Genomic DNA, 24,973 nt, shown 5'->3' on the forward strand with positions numbered 1-24,973 from the left:
TGGTTGTGGAAATAGATTAACAGTTGAATACTTAGTAATCGATAACAATTTTAATGCACTAGCAAATTTGTATTCGGCAAATATCAACATTTATTTGGCTTATAAGGGAAAATTATTAAAATTTTAGTTTACGGATTCGCAAAATGCTTAGCGCTTAACATATTTTTCATTAAATTTTATTTATTTTTTTAAATATTTACGTTCAACGTAAATTTAAAACTTGAAAAAATCATATTTGTTTATTTTTCATTAAACATCGACTGACAGTTCTGTTCTGATATTTTTTTAATTAACAAAACAATTAAGTACACCAATTTTCAAATTTATTGCTCTAAAATACCCTGTACCTATTCAGACTGCAGTCCCGATTTCCCTCAGTTGGCGGTAGTGACAAGAGCGAGTCCACGAGCAAAGCATACCCATCTCGCATCGACCTCACCAATCTGCCTGAAATTTTCAGAGGTTATTTGTACATATAAAACGAGCATCTGGACAAAATATGAGCACTCTAGGTCAACGGGAAGTGGGGCAAATCGGGACACAAAGTTTAAAGGTTCAAAAACGTCAAAAATTTTAAAAAAGCTACAACTTAGGCAAAAATCAATTTATTTTCAAAATTCAAAATGCATCTGAAAGGGCTTCAAAAATGCAACAAAATGCAGGATAGAGCATCCCGATTGGTTAAATCTATAGGGAGTTATTGGCATTTTAGTGAAAAAATAGCATAATTTTCAAACTCAAATAAAAAAGTGTTCCATCCAGATATCAACTCGGTTCGACCTGCAGCTTGTAGGGGACATCTGGGACTACCATTTGAGACTGAGAACGCTTTGGGTAAGGCAGTTTAACATATTAAATAGACACTTTTACTTTTAGTGAAGTTTTTGGTTGTAAATTTTTGCTTGGGGGACCCCTTAGATCCCATTTTCTGGTGATAATTTTATCATATTCGTGTTCCTGAGACAATTTCACAATAGAAACATGCATAAAAATGTTTATTTTGATCCATTTTAACCCTTTAACACTCCTCCGTCCAAGGCGGAAAAAAAGTTGGAACGCTAACTTCAACTCGCTGGTTCTCAGCCAAAACTCAACCAATCTGGATGATTCCTTTTTCCAGAGATTTGTACGGATCTCCAGATGAGCCTAGAACTTTGCAGATCTCGATTTGATCAATCCTCTAATAACTACGACTAAATTAGTCGGAGCAACTTTTTTTCCGCGTGTATTTCCGAAAAGCGACTCAAGCGGGAACATTTTTGCTACGCTGCAAAAACACAATAACTTTGCTAAAATGTTAGCAAAACCCATAAAATTATATATCAAAATTTCCGTTATGATCTCAGGATTATGATGAGCTTCTAAAATTTCCATTATTTTCACAAAAAAAAATCACAAAACTACGTAAAACTACAGAAAAAATAAAAATGCCTCATTTTATGACTAGAACTTTATGGTAAAATCATTGATTTTGTTATGAAAATGTTTCAAATGATCTAAATTATATGTTTCCGAATCATTCTGAGTGTGTTTTTTCCTGAATACTACAAAATTTTACCAAAACTACGTAAAATACAGAAAATTTGATACTTTCCTTTAGAACTTTATTTGCTTCATGATAAAATTATGATTTATTTTATGAAAATGTTTCAAATGATCTAAATTACAAGTTTCCGAATTATTCTGAGTGTGTTTTTTCCTGAATACTACAAAATTTTATCAAAACTACGTAAAATACAGAAAATTTGATACCTTCCTTTAGATCTTTATTTGCTTGATGATAAAATCATTGATTTATTTTATGAAAATGTTTCAAATGATCCAAATTATAAGTTTCCGAATCATTCTGAGTGTGTTTCTTCCTGAATACTACAAAATATCACCAAAACTACGTAAAATACAGAAAATTTGATACTTTCCTTTAAAACTTTATTTGCTTCATGATAAAATCTCTGATTTATTTTATGAAAATGTTACAAATGATCTAAATTACAAGTTTCCGAATTATTCTGAGTGTGATTCTCCCTGAATACTAAAAAATTCTACCAAAACTACGTAAAATACAGAAAATTTGATACATTCCTTTAGAACTTTATTTGCTTCATGATAAAATCATTGATTTATTTTATGAAAATGTTTCAAATGATCTAAATTACAAGTTTCCGAATTATTCTGAGTGTAATTCTTCCTGAATACTACAAAATTTTACCAAAACTACGTAAAATACAGAAAATTTGATACTTTCCTTTAGAACTTTATTTGCTTCATGATAAAATCATTGATTTATTTTATGAAAATTTTTCAAATGATCTAAATTACAAGTTTCCGAATTATTCTGAGTGTGATTCTTTCTGAATACTAAAAAATTCTCCCAAAACTACGTAAAATACAGAAAATTTGATACTTTCCTTTAGAACTTTATTTGCTTCATGATAAAATCATTGATTTATTTTATGAAAATGTTTCAAATGATCTAAATTACAAGTTTCCGAATTATTCTGAGTATGATTCTTACTGAGTACTACAAAATTTTACCAAAACTACGTAAAATACAGAAAATTTGATACCTTCCTTTAGAACTTTATTTGCTTGATGATAAAATCATTGATTTAGTTTATGAAAATGTTTCAAATGATCCAAATTATAAGTTTCCGAATCATTCTGAGTGTGTTTCTTCCTGAATACTACAAAATATCACCAAAACTACGTAAAATACAGAAAATTTCACAGTTCTGTAAAAATCATCTGTTGTAGGAAAATTTGATAAATTTTTTTATGAAAATCTTTCAAAACACCCATGAGCAAGTCACTGAGATTTCGGTCATTTTTTTTTTGTTTTTTTTTAATCCGGCTGAAACTATTTTGGTGCCTTCGGTATGCCCAAAGAAGCCATTTTGCATCATTAGTTCGTTCATATAATTTTTCATACAAATTTGTCAGCTGTCCATACAAAAATGATATTCGAAAATTCAAAAATCTGTATCATTTGATGAAATTTTTTGATTGGTTTGGTGTCTTCGGCAAAGTTGTAGGTATGGAAATAGACTACACTGAAAAAAATTTATACACGGTAAACAAAAATTTGGTGATTTTCAATTTCACTTTTTGTCACTAAAACTTGATTTGCAAAAGACACTATTTTTATTTTTTTTTTATTTTCTGATATGTTTTAGAGGACTTCAAATGCCAACTTTTCAGAAATTTACAGAATGGGCAAAAAAAAATCTTTGACCGAGTTATACATTTTGAATCAATATAGATTTAAAAAAAAATCGAAACATTCGTCGCAAAAATGTTTCATCTTCATTTATCGATGTAAAATCGAATTTTCAATCTTAAAGTATGTTAGTGATTTTTTATATAGTGCACCGTTTTCAAGTTATAGTCATTTTTAGGTAACTTTTTTGAAAAGAAGTCGCAGTTGTTCATTTTTAAAATTAGTGCCCATATTTTTGAAAAGCTGAGAAAATTTTCTATATTTTTGAACTTTGTTGATACGACCCTTAGTTGCTGAGATATTGCCATTCAAAGGTTAAAAAACAGGAAAATTCATGTTTTCTAAGTCTCACCCAAACAACCCACCATTTTCTAATGTCGATATCTCAGCAACTAATGGTCCGATTTACAATGTTGGAATATGAAACATTTATGAAATTTTTCGATCTCTTCGAAAAAAATATTTTCAAAAATTTAAAATCAAGACTAACATTTCAAAAGGGTATAATATTGAATGTTAGGCCCTTTTAAAAATATTTTCAGCTTTTCAAAAATATTTTTTCAAATGTGGGCAAACATGGGCACTTATTTAAAAAATGAATAACTGCGACTTTTTCAAAAAGTTACCTAAAAATAGCTTGACTTGAAAACTTGCACTTTATAAAAAAATCACTGAAGCTCTTTTCGATTGCAAATTCGATTTTACATCGAAAAATGAAGATGAAAGTTTTTGGGAACAATATTTCGATTTGTTGAAAAATCTGTATTGCTTCAAAAATCATAGCTCGGTCAAAGATGTTTTGTCCATTCTGGAAATTTCTGAAAAGTTGGCATTTGATATCCTCTAAAACATATCAAAACATAAAAAAATAAAAATAGTGTTTTTTTGCAAATCAAGTTTTAGTGACAAAAAGAAATTAAAAATCACCAAATATTTTTACCGTGTATAATTTTTCAGTGTAGTCCATATCCCTACCTACAACTTTGCCGAAGACACCAAATCGATCAAAAAATTCCTTCTAAAGATACACATTTTTTAATTTTCACATTTCACATATCATTTTTGTATGGACAGCTGCCAAATGTGTATGGAAAATTTAATGAACGAACCAATGCAGCAAAATTGCTTCTTTGGGCATACCGAAGACACCAAAACAGTTTCAGCCGGATTAAAAATACAAAAAATAAAATTAAAGAAAAAATACTGATTCTGTAGAGAACTGCTCCCATACAATAAGCTTCCAAAACAATGCTCTACATTCTAATACCAACATAAAATTATAAAATTATATAACTTTCTGTATTTTAAGAAGTTTTGGTAATTTATTTTTAGTATTCAGGAAGAAACGCACTGAGAATGATTCAGGAACTTATAATTTAGATCATTTGAAAAAGCATTATGAAATAAATCAATGATTTTACCATGAAGCAAATAAAGTTCTAAAGGGACCATCCATAAACCACGTGGACACTTTTTTGGTAATCTTGAACCCCCCCCCTCTTCGTGGACAATTGTCCATACAATAAAAATCTTGTTTGTATGGAGCGTGGACAATCGCCATACCCCCAGTGTCCACGTGGTTTATGGATGGTCCCAAAGGAAAGTATCAAATTTTCTGTATTTTACGTAGTTTTGGTAAAATTTTGTAGTACTCAGTAAGAATCACACTCAGAATAATTCGGAAACTTGTAATTTAGATCATTTGAAACATTTTCATAAACTAAATCAATGATTTTATCATGAAGCAAATAAAGTTCTAAAGGAATGTATCAAATTTTCTGTATTTTACGTAGTTTTGGTAAAATTTTGTAGTATTCAGGATGAAAACACACTCAGAATGATTCGGAAACTTATAATTTAGATCATTTGAAACATTTTCATAAGCTAAATCATTGATTTTATCATGAAGCAAATAAAGTTCTAAAGGAAAGTATCAAATTTTCTGTATTTTACGTAGTTTTGGTAAAATTTTGTAGCATTCAGGATGAAAACACACTCAGAATGATTCGGAAACTTATAATTTAGATCATTTGAAACATTTTCATAAGCTAAATCATTGATTTTATCATGAAGCAAATAAAGTTCTAAAGGAAAGTATCAAATTTTCTGTATTTTACGTAGTTTTGGTAAAATTTTGTAGTACTCAGTAAGAATCACACTCAGAATAATTCGGAAACTTGTAATTTAGATCATTTGAAACATTTTCATAAACTAAATCAATGATTTTATCATGAAGCAAATAAAGTTCTAAAGGAAAGTATCAAATTTTCTGTATTTTACGTAGTTTTGGTAAAATTTTGTAGTACTCAGTGAGAATCACACTCAGAATAATTCGGAAACTTGTAATTTAGATCATTTGAAACATTTTCATAAAATAAATCAATGATTTTATCATGAAGCAAATAAAGTTCTAAAGGAAAGTATCAAATTTTCTGTATTTTACGTAGTTTTGATAAAATTTTGTAGTACTCAGTAAGAATCAAACTCAGAATAATTCGGAAACTTGTAATTTAGATTATTTGAAACATTTTCAATAAATAAATCAATGATTTTATCATGAAGCAAATAAAGTTCTAAAGGAAAGTATCAAATTTTCTGTATTTTACGTAGTTTTGGTAAAATTTTGTAGTACTCAGTAAGAATCACACTCAGAATAATTCGGAAACTTGTAATTTAGATCATTTGAAACATTTTCATAAACTAAATCAATGATTTTATCATGAAGCAAATAAAGTTCTAAAGGAAAATATCAAATTTTCTGTATTTTACGTAGTTTTGATAAAATTTTGTACTACTCAGTAAGAATCACACTCAGAATAATTCGGAAACTTGTAATTTAGATCATTTGAAACATTTTCATAAAATAAATCAATGATTTTAACATGAAGCAAATAATGTTCTAAACGAATGTATCAAATTTTCTGTATTTTACGTAGTTTTGGGAGAATTTTTTAGTATTCAGGAAGAAACACACTCAGAATGATTCGGAAACTTATAATTTGGATCATTTGAAACATTTTCATAAAATAAATCAATGATTTTATCATCAAGCAAATAAAGTTCTAAAGGAAGGTATCAAATTTTCTGTATTTTACGTAAAATTTTGTAGTACTCTGTAAGAATCACACTCAGAATAATTCGGAAACTTGTGATTTAGATCATTTGAAACATTTTCATAAAATAAATCATAATTTTATCATGAAGCAAATAAAGTTCTAAAGGAAAGTATCAAATTTTCTGTATTTTACGTAGTTTTGGTAAAATTTTGTAGTATTCAGGAAAAAACACACTCAGAATGTTTCGGAAACATATAATTTAGATCATTTGAAACATTTTCATAAAAAAATCAATGAAATCAATGATTTTACCATAAAGTTCTAGTCATAAAATGAGGCATTTTTATTTTTTCTGTAGTTTTACGTAGTTTTGTGATTTTTTTTTGTGAAAATAATGGAAATTTTAGAAGCTCATCATAATCCTGAGATCATAACGGAAATTTTGATTTATAATTTTATGGGTTTTGCTAACATTTTAGCAAAGTTATTGTGTTTTTGCAGCGTAGCAAAAATGTTCCCGCTTGAGTCGCTTTTCGGAAATACACGCGGAAAAAAAGTTGCTCCGACTAATTTAGTCGTAGTTATTAGAGGATTGATCAAATCGAGATCTGCAAAGTTCTAGGCTCATCTGGAGATCCGTACAAATCTCTGGAAAAAGGAATCATCCAGATTGGTTGAGTTTTGGCTGAGAACCAGCGAGTTGAAGTTAGCGTTCCAACTTTTTTTCCGCCTTGGACGGAGGAGTGTTAAAGGGTTAAAATGGATCAAAATAAACATTTTTATGCATGTTTCTATTGTGAAATTGTCTCAGGAACACGAATATGATAAAATTATCACCAGAAAATGGGATCTAAGGGGTCCCCCGAGCAAAAATTTACATCCAAAAACTTCACTAAAAGTAAAAGTGTCTATTTAATATGTTAAACTGCCTTACCCAAAGCGTTCTCAGTCTCAAATGGTAGTCCCAGATGTCCCCTACAAGCTGCAGGTCGAACCGAGTTGATATCTGGATGGAACACATTTTTATTTGAGTTTGAAAATTATGCTATTTTTTCACTAAAATGCCAATAACTCCCTATAGATTTAACCAATCGGGATGCTCTATCCTGCATTTTGTTGCATTTTTAAAGCCCTTTCAGATGCATTTTGAATTTTGAAAATAAATTGATTTTTGCCTAAGTTATAGGTTTTTTAAGATTTTTGACGTTTTTGAACCTTTAAACTTTGTGTCCCGATTTGCCCCACTTCCCGTTGACCTAGAGTGCTCATATTTTGTCCAGATGCTAGTTTTATATGTACAAATAACCTCTGAAAATTTCAGGCAGATTGGTGAGGTCCAAACGACGTCCCATACAAAGGGGTATGCCCTATTCGTGGACTCGCTCTTAAAGATAGTTTGTAAAATATGTTTTATATAAAATTTGAAATTCTATAATTTAGCATTGGATGGTTTCATTTTATTTGTTTTCGTTTCTTGTTTTTTTACAGTTTCAATGATTTTTTAGCTTTTATAGTCATCGAAATTAATCGAAGAAATATAGTAATAAGAATTTTATGATTTTTAATATAAAATAATTTGGATTTTTAATCCATTTATGATTCATTTAAAATCCAAAGCATAACAAAGAGCAAAAAAACTTTTTTTATATTTTTTTTAATCCCGGGAATTCCTGGGATTAAGAAAATATTTTTCCCGTTTCCCGGGAAAATCAAAACCCGGGAAAATTGGACGCCCTATGATTTTATAAAAAAAGTTGTTTTTGCGAAAAATGACGAAAATTGCTATTTTTCGAACCATCCTAGCACGATGTTGGTCACTTTAATGGCAAAAAAAAACGGGTCTAATTATTTTGGCCGAGGAACCCCCAGAAAATTTTGAGCCCGATCGGAGAACTTTTTTTTTGGTTTAGGCTCTTTTCAAATGGAATTGCTGTATCATTTTAAAAAGCAGTGTAGATAAGGCAAATTTCACTTACCAAAGTAAGTTGAATTTCCATGTTTTTGACTTTCAAAACTTTCCTTTTCATCCAAGTACCCTTTAACTTTTCAAGCAAGGAAATTACTTTTGCAGAGTTTCTTGTGTTTACCATAATGACGCTCTCAACAGTCAGGCACTGAGTTGGGTTGATTTGAGTGATTGAGCGTGGCCAACTTTGTGCCCAAGTCTGTGTTGTTTTAAGTAGATCGCAGCTAGTGTAATTGATTTACTCTGTTTTGTGGTGGTGAACAACCACTTTTTCAAGAGCTTGTCGCGAACAGCAATAACACAATGGAAATCAACACGGAATGCACGATAAGCCGATTTGGGTGAGGTTTCTTTCCTTGGTGCGGATTTTGGTGCCACTTGGTGGTTTGCTCCGACACATGGTATTTATTGACTTTCTGGACACACGCTGGCCAACTTTCAAAGACATCGAATTGTTGCTTTTTCACGGAGAGATTATTTTAAAGTGTAATGCTCCGTTTTTATGAAGTAACCACACGGAGAAAAAATAGTTCCCAAAATCGTGAACACCCGTTGATGAAATTGGGAACCACGAACAAAGTGTTCAAATGCCATGGTACGATTTTCAAAAACATACTAAGGAATTTGAACACTTTGTTCGTGGTTCCCAATTTCATGAACGGGTGTTCACGATCTTGGAAATTCTTTTTTCTCCGTGCAGTTTTACTTTTTTTAACTATATTTACTTTACCATTTACAAGTCTGATTGTTTTTATTACGTTGCATCTGCAAAAGTTTAATACCATCTCAAAAATTCAATTACGGCATTTCTCCTCCTGTAAGTGATCCAATTAAAAACGTGGGAACCCGCGGTGAAAATGAATTATTAGACTGTTGTGAATTTATTACACGCATAAAAAAACCCATATTGGTTTAGCTCAGTTATGCGATGAGGCACAGATTTCACGGCTGGGTGGCGTAACACACACACACACACCAAATTTAAAATGTGTCCGGCACTAAAACGCACATTTATCCGATTAACCGAGCTCTATAGTGGAGCACACTCCCCGGTTCGGAGTAAACCGCGTTGTTTGGGCAAACCTTTTAATTTAAAACCAAGTTTAAAACCCATTATGATGGTTGCGTGTTTGTGTGTGCTTTAACAGTTTAGTAGTCTCCAGGTTTGAGCACACAAGTGTCCATGATGCTTTTGAATTGAAACAAAAGTTAGAAATTTAGATGTAAATAGAAATTTGATTTGATTATTATTTTAAAATGATTTATTTTCAAAGCATTTTGTGTGTTTTTTTATCGTTCAGCGTTTTTTTTAAATTAATTTCAAGCATGATTAAAAAAAAAAAAGATGAACAAAACACACAAAATGCTTTTAACACTTATTTAGTCTAGTTCTAATAACATCAAAAGTTTTTGTCCTTCGGCTGTGATGGAGACAAAAAAATAATAAAACAACTATATTTAAAATTTCAAGCCGGTTTTTTCCAAATTTTTAACTAATCTAACCAAATCTAATCTAACATAAACGCAGCCAGTCCGGTGTAAGCATGCTGGAAAGTCTTGTGATGAGATTACGCCCCAAGCTCTTTTCTTGTTATTGAGCAATTCCAGATCAAATTAGGAATGTTTCAGATACTTTTGTACCCGACCCTCTCCGATTTCAATGAAACTTTGAAGACATGTTATCCTAGGCCTTTATAAGCCATTTTTGTGTATATGGAGCCAATAGTACTCAAAAATAACATTTGAGAAGGGCGTAAGGTATTTTAATATTTTTGTATTTTGTAATTTAAAAACCACTGTATCTCAAAGCCGTTGCATCGTATCAAAAAGTGGTCAAAGACAAACTTGTAGGAAATTAGAGGGCTTTCTGAAAAAATACACTGAAAGAAAAATACATGCCACTTCGATGAGATTTTTTTTATTTTTAAGTTTAAAAATTATTTTTCAAGGTGATGTCACGATTTTTTTTTCGTTCAAAATTTTTGAGGAAATAGGCTAAGATGTTACAAAAAGACTGACGAAAAATGCAGGATGGTATGCCTCTCCTAAAAAAATACAAAAATAATTTACTGAAACTGTTTTTTTGAAAAGGTCTAAACGTTAACATTTTCAAAAACCGATAGTGGGAATTGATTCCTCAGACAATTTTACATAAAAGTCTCCATATTGACCATTATCCTATGCCCAATCCTTGTAAAGATAAAAAAACCGTTTTTAAAAATAAAAATGTTGAAAAAATAGTTTTTTTTTTGTGGTTTTTGGCAATTTATATATGACAGACTTGATTTTTCAGTCTCGTAAATATTTTTACCGGAAAGCTCGTCAAATTTCCCATAAGTTTGCCATTCTGACTTTAAAAAATCGAATTTTCGCTCCGTTTTTGGGAAAATCTGTGTATATCTGTGTCACATTTAAAAAGTCTGTGTTTGTCTGTGCATCACAAATTGTCTGGACACAACTTCAAAAGTCTGTGAAACACAGACAAATCTGTGTACCTGGCATCCCTGTTTTTGAGTACTATTGGCTCCATATACACAAAAATGGCTTATATAGGCCTAGGAGAACATGTCTACAAAGTTTCATTGAAATCGGAGAGAGTCGGGTACAAAAGTATCTGAAAAATTCCTTATTTGAGCTGGAATTGCTCCATTATTAATTAATGCAGTATACCCGAGAACACCCGAACATGTATTACAAAAATTAAGTTGGCCAGCCCAACTACGTTTTATTTACCGCAGAGAAGATTCTGTAAACGAATCACATTTCACAGAATCTACAGGCGAGGAAGGATTGGACATACCGTACCAAACGCTCCAGTTTATAGTTTTATTTCTGGAGTTTTTTTTGAAAAGGTCCAATAAACCAAATTTCCAGTTTTTGCTTTTTGGGCGTTTTTGAAACCGCCTTGAGTCAGGGGCATTAAAAAACAAACAAAAAGCAAAAACTTAAAATTTGGGTTATTGGACCTTTTCAAAAAAAAAAAAAAAAAACTCCAGATTTGTGTTTTGTAGGATGTGTTAAGTTTAAAATATTTTTTTTCCAAATTTCCGAAATAAAATCAAAATTATTACATTTGGTCATTCAAGGGTCACTTCGCAGATCACCGCTGGGGGTCATCTAGTGCCTACTTCATTGTTGCCAGCGGAATACCGTGCCGGCGGTAGGTGGCGTATTAAATTGAATTATAGCAGGCTGGCTGGAATCACCACATGGTCCGCGGAAGAAGGGCGCCCCGGCTACTGTGATGCGCTTCTGGCTGGCGGAAGCCACTGGAAAGTTATAGGGACGTGGCGTTATACATCGTGCTGCCATCTGGTTTTTTGAAGTGCAAGAGTGGAAAAGTGCTGAGTCATCGTCTAAAAATAGACGGCGTCCTATCTCGCCCAGCAAAATGAAGTCGATAAAGTAGTCGGTTTCGATGAGAAAAAGTGGAAAACGTGGTCTAAAAATAGCGACGCCATCCCCCTATTGCTATGCATCTCAAAGGGGGTTTCCAGAGTAATCCACAGACAAGTAGATTTGACAGTTTTGTGCGAGCGGTGTCAAACTTTTCGAGGTTATGTGGCAGAACCAGGAACATTTTGTGACAGATAGTACAGCTGTGCCGTTCCAGCTGGCTGCACTTCCTGTCATGCAATCTAGGGACCTGCATAGGGAAATAAAGTGTTCTGGGAGAAATTTCAAACACTCAAAGTCATTCAAATTTAAGGTTGAAAAACTTGTAGTTTTTCTTTGGTGCTGGCACTATTCTTGTACCGAACAAGCACAAACATAACAAAAACTATCAGATTATTATCAACAACAGTTTTACAATGCTTTTGATTGTTATAAGTCTCGTTTTTTTGCCAAAATGATTTTAAATTGATTCCGACCTTGTTCTTACATGACCTTGTTGCTCGATTGGAACCCCGATTTGACAGTTCGATTGGAACCCTGAGAGTGACATTTCGCCTCTCCATATAGGCTCTCTAATGCAATCAGCCAATACTGCGGCATGACACATCGTTCTAGGCATGTGGCAAAGTGCAGCTCTTCAAAGGGGGTTTATCCCCTCAGGACCTGCATCGTAGCAGGCCGCGCCGACCAGACCTCAGTCAATGTGCGCTATGATTATGGGCCAAATTGTTATTATTACGACCGTCGTCGGTGCGATGACGGTAATGCTCATGGCCAGCTACGGTCCGGAGAAAGAGGAGAGCGCATCTAGAACCAGGAACCTGGTACAGTTTGCTGTTGGGGAAAGTATGACGACGCCGCCGGTGCAGTCATCAAAGCGGGACCGATGTGGCTGACAGACGAGGGGTCTGTTCTTCGTTTTTGTTTTGCAGAAAAAGTCCATCAAGCATACTAGATTGCAGGTTTTAAATAGACCTTGGGGTAAAGTTGGTGCAATGAATTTGAAATTCTGATTTCTTCGAACAAAACAGTGTTAATTACCTGCTTGTGCACGACCTAATTTAGAAAAATCTAACATATTAATTTATTTCCTTCCTAATTTGTCCGGATTGACTAACTAATAGACCGCCTTCGACACAGTTCCAGTCCGGGAACCGTGACGGCTATATTTTGACGGAACGCCAGTGAAGTGTGAAACCATCTTACGCTTTGCTACACTGTACTGAACAGTAGACAGACATCGTGCGTTGTCTGAGAGAGCACCGTCAGTTAGTATAGCTACCGCGACACTTGAGGTGTGAAGTGGTTTGAGTGGGTGATCAATCATCTTTTTATGAGAACTGAAACTTCTACCACATGCGGAGAAGCGTTGCTCGTGCCGGCATCCGGCGTGATTGTTACGCCTGTGAATGGTTTTACGGGCACAATTTCACTTGGGCTGAATACAACGATGAAAACATTATTTATTATAGTTATGATATCGGTTGAACATGTGCGAATTACGGTGGATAATTCTACGCGGGACAGTCTATTACATTACACGCTCTCAGAAGTTTGCTCAACTTTGAGTGCAAGTCGTGTTTTTGCTGCATGGGCACTCTGTTTGTCAACAGTAACTGTTATCAAAATCAAATGTCGTTCAACAAGCCACCTCAAATCAAAGTAGCCCCCAGCTCTCTGACATTCAACGCATCAATGATCACACTCGTTCAAGTGGGAGGTTCGCGCCGTAGTCTTGGATTGATCATGATGTGTGTGAAGTGGCTGCTGCGCGGCTTTTGTTGCCGTTGGAAACTATTCCGTTAACAACAACAACAACAGCTCTTGGAGATGAGAGGCGTGAACGCGCACAATGTAAACAAACAATAATTATGTGAGCCGCCAATGACTCTTGTGGAGAGAAATGATCCAAAAATAGATCTTTTTTTCTTGTTTAGAGGAAAGGTGATTGGGTGGAGCGATCTACCTATTGGAGCGTTTATGACATATTCGAGATAATTTCTTCTAAATTAATTGTATTACTGAACAAATTTTTCCATGTTCTAACCAGAGTACAGAGCAGACTCGATTATCCAAAGTGCTAGCAAAATTTTTCCTTCGAATAGTAATGGAATGTTTGGATTATTAAAACAAAAAAAAACAAGGATTTTGTTGTATTGCAATAAACCAATCCAATTTGTCTGATATTGATTCACTGAATTCAAATATGACTTTATAAATAAATAAAAATCAAATACAGATTCGATTATCCGGAGTTCGATCAGGGATGCTATTGCCGAATGCCGAAATAAGTTTCGGTTAATATTTTACACAAGCTCAAATGTCTGTGAAACACAGACATCTGGCATCCTGCGACCTCATTTTAGTCATATTTGAATTTGAATACTTAATGCATTTGCTTAACATTTCATCACCGCCATTTTGGCCGCCATCTTGGATTTAAAAATTCTTAATCATTTCAGAGTCGTTTAGGGGTCATTCTTAAGCTCAACAATCAAAAATAAGACAATAAAAATAAAAAAAATTCCTGATTCGATTATACAAAGTGAAATTTTTCCAATGTATAGAAAATAAGAGAAATACAGTGCGTACCCGATTATCCGGTACCCTGATCATCCGAAAATTCAATTATCTAAAAGTTTTTATTAAGACTTCGCATAAGCGAATTTGGGGTTTTCACCCAATTATAAAATTAAATTATTATCATATTTTAGGTTTATTTAACCATAATTTTGATCAAAATTTTTAAAAAAATCATCGATTATCTGAAGATTTAAATAAAAAAAAATCCACGTGGTTCATAGATGGTCCCCTTCCTGGTCATAAAAAAAGAAGACATGAGCAGGAAAGACTGTTTGTTTACACAATTTGGCTTTCTTACTACAGTCGACTCTCTGGTTGTCAATATCCAAGGGACCGTCGAGGAAAAGAATCATCAGTTTACAGAACAATGCAAAATGAAGACACGATTGAAAATATTTTTTTTCTTGATACCCAGCTATGGGAGAGAATCATGGCAACATCCAGCAAACAAAAACAAACTAATGTCAAACACCCTTCAAAGCATAGTTTCGCAAAAAAAATGTCTATGCAAGCCATGAGAAAGTGAAATTATTGACAACCGGAAGAGATTTTCAAAGCAAACAGAATCCAAGGGATCGTCGAGGAAAAGATCCTTCAAGCAAGAGAAAATATCGAGGAATGAAGACAATTGAAGTATGCAGATTGAAGGGACTGAAGAATTCATCGATAGATGGAGCAATATTGATATCGAGAAGATCGACAGCCAGAGAGTCGACTGTAAATAACAAAATCTGAAGTTTTTTTTTTAAAAAGGTCCAATAAACCAAATTTTCAGTTTTTTTTTGTGTTACATCTGACACAAGGCGGTTTCTAAAACACCCAAAAAGCAAAAACTGGAAATTTGGTTTATTGGACCTTTTCAAAAAAAAAAAAAAAAAAACTCCAGAAATATAGGATATGCTTTTGGCACCGAATAAAGGTCAAGCTTCATAATCCGATGATTTCTCGAGAAATATTCATGGGAAAAAAATCTGCAGAAAATCATGGATGTTCGATTTTCGGTTTCGAACGTTTTTTTTGGGTCATTTACGTAGTTTTGCGTGAAATGACTGTTTTTATTATCGACCGAAAAGCTGAGAAAAATTTCTACAATTTTCGTTAGGCTAGTACAAATTTTATTTTTATTGTTTGTTCCTCGTCTCTGCCCTGATGATTTTTCAAAATGTTTAAGCAAAAATTATCACAAAATGTTTGATTCTTATACATTATTACAGTTATGGAATTTCCAAAAAATTGCAAAATTTCAATAAATTTATGAAAATATTTTTTTTCCGAAAAATGTTCTGTCTTCTTTCGATCTGTGGTCCAAAAATTCCAAATTTTGCTTAAAGTCCAAGTGTATTTTTTTTTAAAGATTTTTAATGAAAATTTAGATGGTCAGCAATAATAATTTTGCTGAGAGTTGCCTTGCAATGAATAAAAAAGAACTTGTCCAGTAGCGTGGCTCACGGATATATGAAAAAGACAAAAGTGTTCAATTTCGAACGTCCAGTTGATTTGAAATTTTTGTTTTTCAAAATATCTAGGTATCAACGTTTTTTTTGATTTCACAAAAATTCCAAATATTTTCAAGCTAGCCGAAACATGCTAAATATGATTAAAAACGCAGGAAAATGTATTTTTTTATAGTATTATGTTGATTGGATTTTTATTTCTATAACAATTTTGAAGTATTTCGAAAAAACATAAACTTTGAAAAATATTTGTAAATGTCTAAAAAAATCGTTTTTGACCATTTGACTGAGAAATGTTAATTCAAAAAATTTGTATTCATTATTTTCCATAATTCTCCCCTCAACAAATCCCAATTGGTCCTCTCTCCAAATCATCCACCCGCACTCTCCCCCACAACGCAAAAGCTTATAAGCTCTCTAACGAGCGGTTAAACGCGTCGTAATCGGGCACTAAAACAACCGCGACGATGATGCTGGCCCTCTAAGCCTGCTGCGTTTCCACTTAGTTCGCATTATGCTTCGTTTGTATTTGTGACTGCGTGATCATCGTCGTTCGTCATCATCGTTGGGAGAAATGATGAGCATCTGCAATCAGCTGTGCACCACCCATCATCATCATCATCTGCTAAGCTACTTGGATGATAGTTTTATGGAGAGAGCGAGAATGTTAGAGAGTAAGAATTTCGAGAAAGAGAATGTCAACAGAGAGCGATCGAGAGCTGATCATGTTTTGATCAGAATCAGAAATGGTTTTGATTTGACAGATTTTCACTATTTCGTTAGAAAACACCTCGAGGATTGTTTGACAGGCTGTTCGCCATATTTGATTCCGTACTCTCGGTTAGCCGACTGTACACAGCTCTGCATCGTACTCTCTCTCTTCTCTCTTCTGCATAGTTGATGACCAACTTCACGGCGCATCAACGCCCGGCTTGATCACGGTCGGGTTAGTTGCCGGGAATAAGCCGTATCGATCGCGCGTTCGCCCGTAAGTTCCGTGTTGATCTTTGTCGCGGATTTTCGCGTCGTTTGAAGTTGCGCCGCCAGAACCCGCGTTCGTGCGTGTAGTCGAAAGGGTTTTCTTCTGAACAACATCAACGCACAGGTGTAACGGGAGTTTGTTTGTTGTTTGATAGAGGAAGCGATCGATTAGGCAATACGGTGACGTTCAGCCGCGAGACCACCTTGAAGAAGTCTCTGGCGTTCTTCTGCAGCGTGTCGTGTGGTGTTCTCTGTGTTGACATCTATTTTCGTAAATCCCGAAAAACGTGGATCTTATCCGCGGGTCGTTGCATGGTGAAGCGCGCTGTCGGTACTCGGCGATTGAGTTGTCTGTCCAAGTGTCAAGCTGGGGGGAAGTTTCGGAAAAAGTGAAGTACAGATGAAACCCATCAAGCTGATGAAGATCACTCGGCAATATCTGCTTTGAGGTTGTTGTTTTTAGATGAAGCTCGCGGTGTTTTTCGGGGAGCTCAAACAAAAGAAGATCACTGCAGCAGCAGCAGTAGTACACGATCGTGTTATTTCGGGTTCAGTGACGTGGTCTTAATTAGAGAATTAGCATTCGAAGAAGTCCGAAGGAAAGTTAGGTGAACGGTGAACGAAGATGCGCTCCTGAGAGGAGAAATTCAACGACACAATCCGCTTGTCGTTTAGCAGTGAAAGCGTGAAACCAGAAGATCGATCAACCTGATCTTCCTCGACCTGAACCGGCCGCGGCGAGGAGTCCCAGGGCGAACCGGTTCCGCGACCACAGCCGGAGTAGGAGTAGTAGTAGGAGGAGGTGTCACACTTTGGCAAACGCGTTGCGTCGCCGTCGTTGAGAGGTCGAAAGCCTCGATCGATCGGGGGGAGATTGGCGAATGCGATTTGTGATTGACAGCAGCTCCCGCCGGGAGAGGAGGATTGCGTCATCGATCGCGAGGGAGTCGGTTTTGAAGGAATTCCTTGTGCGGATAGCAGTTGGAGCGGAATGGGTCAGGCGGAAAGTACCGGTAATTATGGATCTTTGCAGCGCGCGGTGTTAGATCATTCGGGGACTTTGCTAAAAAATGGTTGCTGATTTTGCAAAATGTTTAACATTTGAACTACTGTTAGTGGGGGTGAGATAGGATCAAAGTGATTGTTTTACGGGTTTTGAAATTTCTCATATTCTTATCAATAAAACTTAATTCTGTTTACAGGATTTTGTTGGGGACATGTTTGAAAAATTTTGCTGAAAAAATCACGTTCGTAGAAATAATTCCGTCATTTTGGCTATTATTTAAAGTTGACTTACGTTTTTGGTCAAAAATTACACCTCGTAAAATCATCCCAAAAACAAAATTTTTTTTGTGGTTACACTAGAACAAGTTACACTAGTAGATGGCTTGTTTTGATCCTTTCTTTTTATTTGAGCATCATTTTAGTTCGATTGGACCTAATGTCACCACCTCCAAAAGCTTGGGTCAATTTTCAAAAGATTGCATTGAAGGCAGGTTAATCAAACTCCTCGAAATTTTAGGAAAATGTTGGAAAACTATCAAAAAAAAATCACATAAAAAGTTCTTTGATATCATTTAAATTGTTTCTGTAATTGAGAAATAACTAGAGATGTCTCTTTTTTTTTGTCCCATACACTGAAATAAAAAAAATAGTACCAAATTCCTTTATTCTAGGAATTTTGCCTCTTTTCCTTATTTAGTAATCGGGTTTTTTGGATTACTTAATAAGGAAAGGAGCCAAAATTCTTAGAATTTAGGAATTTGGTACTTTTATATTGTTTTCAGTGTAGTAATACCAGTTGACGGTAGCAATATTTTTTTTTGTTTGTTTCCGATTTTTCACTTGAAAAGGTTTTGCTCAGCAACTAAATATCTGATTTTAATCTATTAACAAATCAATTGATAATTTCTTAGCTTCTCAAAGTATCATATTTTTAAAAAAGGACGTACATTAAACCTTTTCTAAAAATCATTTGTTAACTGAAATTTTCCCTTGAATGGTTTAAATTAAATATAAAATGATATATTTTATAGAAATGTTATAAGGTTCTTTTCATTTGCAAATTTTTCATCTTTCAATTCAAAAATTTAAGTACCTACATTAAATATAATTAGTAGGATTAGATTTTTCACGCTCAAAAATTTCAAATTTCACGGTGACCTTAAATTTCAGAACACCAAATTTCACTGAACGCAGACGTGAAAAACATCAAAATAACTATGAAAATCTTATGTTAAACTTAGAGAAAATACTTTTTATGCTTTGTTATGTATTTATTATATATTATATGAATTATTTTTTAATAAACTCAAAAAATCTCAATTTATTTTGAGCGTGACACAAACAAAAGCTTTAACTAATTTAAAAAAAAAATCTGCTTGGTTAATGGATGGGCTCTATGTGTATTTATGGAAACCAAAGGCATGCATATTGTCATTTATTAAGCTGATTTTTTAAAATGTCCGACGAATATAGCTAAACAGTTTTCAATGATTTGCTGATATTTTATCTTTTTACATCTCATTGAATTTCTTATCGAAGCCAAACTTAACAAAACAATCCAACATTCAAAATATTTTTTTGTGACATTTTGCCCAGTAAAAATAGCTTTAAGGTTTTCATCTCACTTTTCAAGAACTAAATTAAAAATTAACAGGCAAAAATAAGATTAAATTAACGTAACGAAGTAACGAAATTTTCTAAATTTTATTCAAAATCAGAACAAAAAACAAAAAGAAATATATTTTTTAATTCCACGGAAACCATCTACCCAAATAATCAAAGGTCGTGAAAATTAAACAGAACTCAGAAAAAATCTAAAATGTTCTTAAAAGGTGAACTTAAAGAGATAAAAAAAAACTATTTATTTAATCTTGAACAAACCAAGCTAGAATCTTTTATTTTCGTTAAAAAATATATCTTTCAAATTTCATATTAGGCCGTTGCAATATTTTTCAAAGTTTATGCCCCCCTCCCTTAAAATTAGTCTGAAAAATCAGGGGGAAACAAATATTTTTCAAAAAAAAAATCAAAATTACAATGAAAATATTAGTCTAGTCATCCGAAAACAATTTAAAATGCATTTTTCTGTATTGATAATAATATTTAGCATGTTTGGGCCTAAAAAAAATAAATTTTCGTCAATACTTAGATATTTTGGAAACTAATGTTTTCCGCTATTCAATCAACATTTTCAGGTTTATCAACAATGGAGACTTGCTTGCTCACTTTTATTTGAGATATTTATTACTTTGGAACAGTCAAAAACACTTTATGAATTCATGATCAAAGTGCTGATAGGCCGATAATAGAAATAGGCTGAAAAGGGTATGGTTCCCATATTATGTTGTTATTTTAAAGAATTGTGCCGGGAACCGTGGTGTAGGGGTAAGCGTGATTGCCACTCACCCAGTCGGCCTGGGTTCGATCCCAGACGGTCCCGGTGGCATTTTTCGAGACGAGATTTGTCTGATCACGCCTTCCGTCGGACGGGAAGTAAATGTTGGTCCCGGACTAACCAAAAGGTTAGGTCGTTAGCTTAGTCCAGGTGTAGGAGTCGTCTCCCTGGGTCCTGCCTCGGTGGAGTCGCTGGTAGGCAGTTGGACTAACAATCCAAAGGTCGTCAGTTCGAATCCCGGGGTGGATGGAAGCTAAGGTGTAAAAAGAGGTTTGCAATTGCCTCAACAATCAAGCCTTCGGACACTTAGTTTCGAGTAGGAATCTCGCAATCGAGAACGCCAAGGCAATGCTGTAGAGCGAATAATTTGATTTGATTTTAAAGAATTGATTTAAGAAAATTGATAAATTTCACGGGATTTCACGGAAATCTTCAAATTTCACGAATTTTACGCTGTCCGCGAAATCGTGAAAATTCACTAACCCTAATAATTTGTATTGCATATTATTTTAGAATAATTTGTTATTGAACTGAAAAACAATGTTCAAATTGACATTTGACAACTATAAATCAATCACAGATTCTTAGCAATTGTTGGCATCAATTTTACATCAATTCTCAGTTCAATTAGCCTGTGTGCAGTTCAATTAGCAAAATTCTTTCACTAATTTCCCGCCGTCTGCCGTCCGTCTCGTCGATTCAGTGGCGTCGCTAAATATGTTAATTCCCCAATGGCGCTTCCACACGCGACATTACGTTTAAGAGAGTAAAAAAAAAACCCCCCTAACTTTTATTGCCGGGCTTATACACGCAAAGTTGACATTGACAGTGGCGTCCACCACCCGGCACCCGAGGGCGCCCTTGTTCCCGCGGTCACTGCCGTCACGATCGGGTGGAGATCCGCATAAAAAAAAACAATGTGATGGTTTGCGCGTTGCCATGGGACCCCAAAACAAAAATTGTTGCATAAATTTGGGGGAGGCCCGGCGATGTAAACAAACGCCGCACGTGGCATCAACCTCAACATGCCGCCGCAGGCCTACTGTGTGATGAGGATGGATCGATCAAGAAATGGTCGACCGGCGTCGAAATCGAAGCAGCCGGCGACGATTATCCACTTATGAATTCGTTCAACTAGTTTTTTTTTCGGGTGTTTCGTCCGATCCGTCAAGTGCTGTTGATATAATAATTGGCCGCGTGTTTTTCGCGAATTATAGTGTGGCAAAAATGATGATCCCCCTCCTTCTTTTTGGAGCAATCTGTCACGATAGAAGAATTGCTACACGCTAACCCAAAACTACCCACATTTTGAGTTTAAATCTGTTTTGCTGCATGGGCTTACACTGGTTCTTAGTTCAAGTCCTGTAGACAGCTATCGCTATGTAGATTTGCAAAAGTTTCCTCATTCCATGGGTTGCTGGTTCGGTGAATGTGGGTCAACCACAAACAGTTTTGTTTATTTTCGATTAGAGACCGAAACCGTCCAACCGTCTTCACCAGTGACGAACGTTCCCATCAGTTTGCGCTGGGCCTTTTTGTTTACGTTCTGGTCCAATATCACTGTCCGAACGGGTAGTGTGTTTACCTTTGACAGACCAGCAGGCGACCAGCACCGTCCCGGAAGAAATTAGTGCAGCTGAACTTCTGGGTTGCTATCGGTGCAGTGCCTGCTTGGATCTGGCGAACCAGAAGCTTCAAGTTAATTGATAGGACTTTAGCATTTCAAATGTGACTTACTCGGTTGCAAATCGCACTTTGAAGCTAACATAACCTACAAACCATCAAAAACCAGAAGCAACAGTTTCGAATGCGAGACATCGAGACGGACCTAAACTACAATGCATGAATAAATAAATAATAAACGTAAACCCAAGCCAATCAAAGGGGAACAAAAACAGAGAATATCCAACAAATAAAACATGACCATCGACCGAGAGCCATGATTTAAAAGCCACCGGCCGAGTTAGCCGCACCGCTATGTATAGAATCCACAATTGGCATTCGGCGTAATGTTGTTGGACGGAACTGGAGCACCGGGTAACCTTCTGAACCGAGCTGGAGAGCGAGTGTTGATCTTTTGTGTTTGCGGGATGGACTGATGTCACGTAGTCTGTGAGTGACGGTTGATTTTATCGTGAAGTCTCGACGGTGACCGTTTGTTTATGATGGAGTTATCGACTGATCAATTTTGAACAACTATCAATTTTTCGGGGTTCGAGTTCACGTCAGTCCAATGCGCAATAAATCAGTTATTCAATAATTGATTTATGTATAGTTTATGATCAAATAAGTAACATTGAAAATGCTTTTGATTTACTCAAATATGCCATAAATATGTTTAAAATTGTTTATCTTGAAAGTAAAGAAAAAAACACAGAGTCGATTACAAAGATCTCTAAAAATATTGAAACGAAAAACTAAAAACTAAAAACTAAAAACTAAAAACTAAAAACTAAAAACTAAAAACTAAAAACTAAAAACTAAAAACTAAAAACTAAAAACTAAAAACTAAAAACTAAAAACTAAAAACTAAAAACTAAAAACTAAAAACTAAAAACTAAAAACTAAAAACTAAAAACTAAAAACTAAAAACTAAAAACTAAAAACTAAAAACTAAAAACTAAAAACTAAAAACTAAAAACTAAAAACTAAAAACTAAAAACTAAAAACTAAAAACTAAAAACTAAAAACTAAAAACTAAAAACTAAAAACTTAAAGCTAAGTTCCAAAAAAGTAGCTTAACATTTGAAAAGGTCGTATGAAAACTTACAATGTTGTTTTGAAGGTCTCGGGCCAAAGAGCCTATGCCTGAAAATATTTTTATCAGATTCCTCGGAAAGTTTTACATGACATATCAAAAAATGGTGAAGTTATGTTTTCTGAGATACGATTTAAAAAAAAACTGGGTTTTTCGACGCGTCACGCGCAAAAATGGGAAAATTACGAAATCGGGAAAAAATCGACTTTTTTCACTAAAACTGCGATAATTTCAGCGATGACCTATACATGAAAAGCATTTCAGCATTTGTTTCGAAAAGTAATTACTTTACTTTTTTGATATAATACATGAACATTTGACTCAAAGGATGATTTTCGGAATTGCAAAAAAATGTTGTATGGAACTCGTTGCAAAACTTGATTTTTTCAGCACTCGTCGTATTTATCCAACTCGGTGAACCTCGTTGGATAAATGTACGACTTGTGCTGAAAACATCATCTTTTTGCAACTTGTTGCATAAACTACTATTTTGCCTTCTTATTTTTCGGACCGATTTTGAAAGGGCGACATAAACTTTGAAAAATATTTGCAACGGCCTGGATGCTTTTCTTTTAATTTAAGTTTTCGTGAAGTCCTTTTTCGATTTCAAATTTAATTTTGCATTAAGAAATACATGTTTAGGACCAACAGCAAAAAAATATCTTTTTACACCTAGTTTTGGACCAGTTTCATCTTGCTAAAAATCATGTTTGATAAAAACACTGAATAATAAAAATTATAGCAAAATTTTAAATATCAACGAAGAGCTTATTATTTTCAACAATCCTATTCAAAAGGCTGTTTGATTTTCCTTATTTTTTTTTCGCACCCAAAGTTGATTGACTTCGGGGGTGGCATTTCTCCCACAATTAAGGAAAACCATTCAGAGAGAGAGAGATCCGTATCGTACAACAGATGAACAAATTGCGGGTTACCATCTACATGACCCCCACGACAAGATCTGCCCATTGTGCCCGATGGAGGTCACCGGCTGCGGAAAAACTGGCGCCATTTATTGTCGCAAATTACTCGCATAAATCCTAATCTTACTAATTGAGGCGGGGACACTTTGAACGCGATGATTAATCACAGCTGGTGAGATTCTTCGTGATCTTCGTCGCCAAAACCGCAAACAAGGTGTAGAAATAAGCCAATTTTGAATGCGAGAGCGCGCGCCCCTGGTCAAACAACAATGCCTTGAAATTTCCCATCGAAGCAATCCGGGGTTTTGGGGAATTCGCTGCGGGAGGGTAGGGGTCAGAGGGAGGGGGGACCATGTTCCGGTTGAGCGAGGAACAGTTCCGACACCACGACCGGGCCGGCGGTCTGTGTCAAATTACCAACCTGACAGTGACATGGCCAAAGTGAAACATTTGTTCGTCGGTTGCTCCCCGCAACGTTTGTCGTCTCAAAACACCTAACCTCAACGTCAAGTGCGGCCCAAACTTGGGTTGCTTTGATTGGGTGGCGTGGGTGACTCGGATTGAGGTGCGAAGCCGTCCCCTTTTTGGTCAGGTCTTCTTTGCCAATCGAGTTGGCCGACGAATTGCCTCACGGGGCAAGGCTTGCTTTGTTGACCATTGCGGAGAAAATGAGATTTAGAAATGTTTGAGTGGGGGATTTAATTTTCTCACATCGCCATCGTCATGGAATGATTCTTTTTAACTTTTAATTTACCACATTTCAGAGGTGCTTCCAGATTCGTGTAACAAAGGGGCCTACCTACTAGGAATTTCTAATCGTATCACCTTCGTCCGACGACAAGTCCGAGAACTTCGGCCAACCAACATCATTCCAGCCACGTCCAGCCCGTACAAAATTTGCCTCCAATTAATCACAGGAAAGACCGTACTGCCAGCATTGAAAGCCTAAAAGTTAAGAAAGAGGAAAGACATTATTATGCAAATTGCGGTGCGGGATGCCCATGGTTGTATTTTCCATTGACCCCAGCATCCATTCCGTGTCTTTTGAACTTTGGCCGCACCACGACCACGGTTCTGGACTCGCCAGCCCGGGACAGATTTCATCGCCGTGGTCACGATTCTTGGCTGTCAACGATCGACAGCGGTGACGACACGGCGACGCCAGCTGGGTTCGATGCAATTGCTTATTGTTTGACTGTTGCAAATTTGGTTTGGGAATCGTTAGAGTTAAATTTATTG

At 35.1% G+C, this 24,973-nt stretch overlaps 1 protein-coding gene across 4 annotated transcripts in view; it reads left to right on the forward strand.

Moving 5' to 3' along the window:
• The window catches only part of LOC6047867 (guanine nucleotide exchange factor DBS), a 216,319-nt gene that overhangs the window by 8,834 nt on the left and 182,512 nt on the right, over nucleotides 1–24,973 (forward strand). Inside the window, exon 1 of one of the 4 annotated variants that reach the window (XM_038266281.1) lies at nucleotides 16,612–17,666. The exons of the other annotated variants lie outside the window; for them this stretch is intronic. Coding sequence (XP_038122209.1) covers nucleotides 17,645–17,666 — 22 coding nt within the window. The 5' untranslated portion in view covers nucleotides 16,612–17,644. Of the gene's footprint in view, nucleotides 1–16,611; nucleotides 17,667–24,973 lie in introns of those variants that run through there. 4 annotated transcript variants of the gene reach the window in all.

Source organism: Culex quinquefasciatus, chromosome 3 (genome assembly GCF_015732765.1).
Source record: "Culex quinquefasciatus strain JHB chromosome 3, VPISU_Cqui_1.0_pri_paternal, whole genome shotgun sequence".
NCBI lineage: Eukaryota > Metazoa > Arthropoda > Insecta > Diptera > Culicidae > Culex > Culex quinquefasciatus.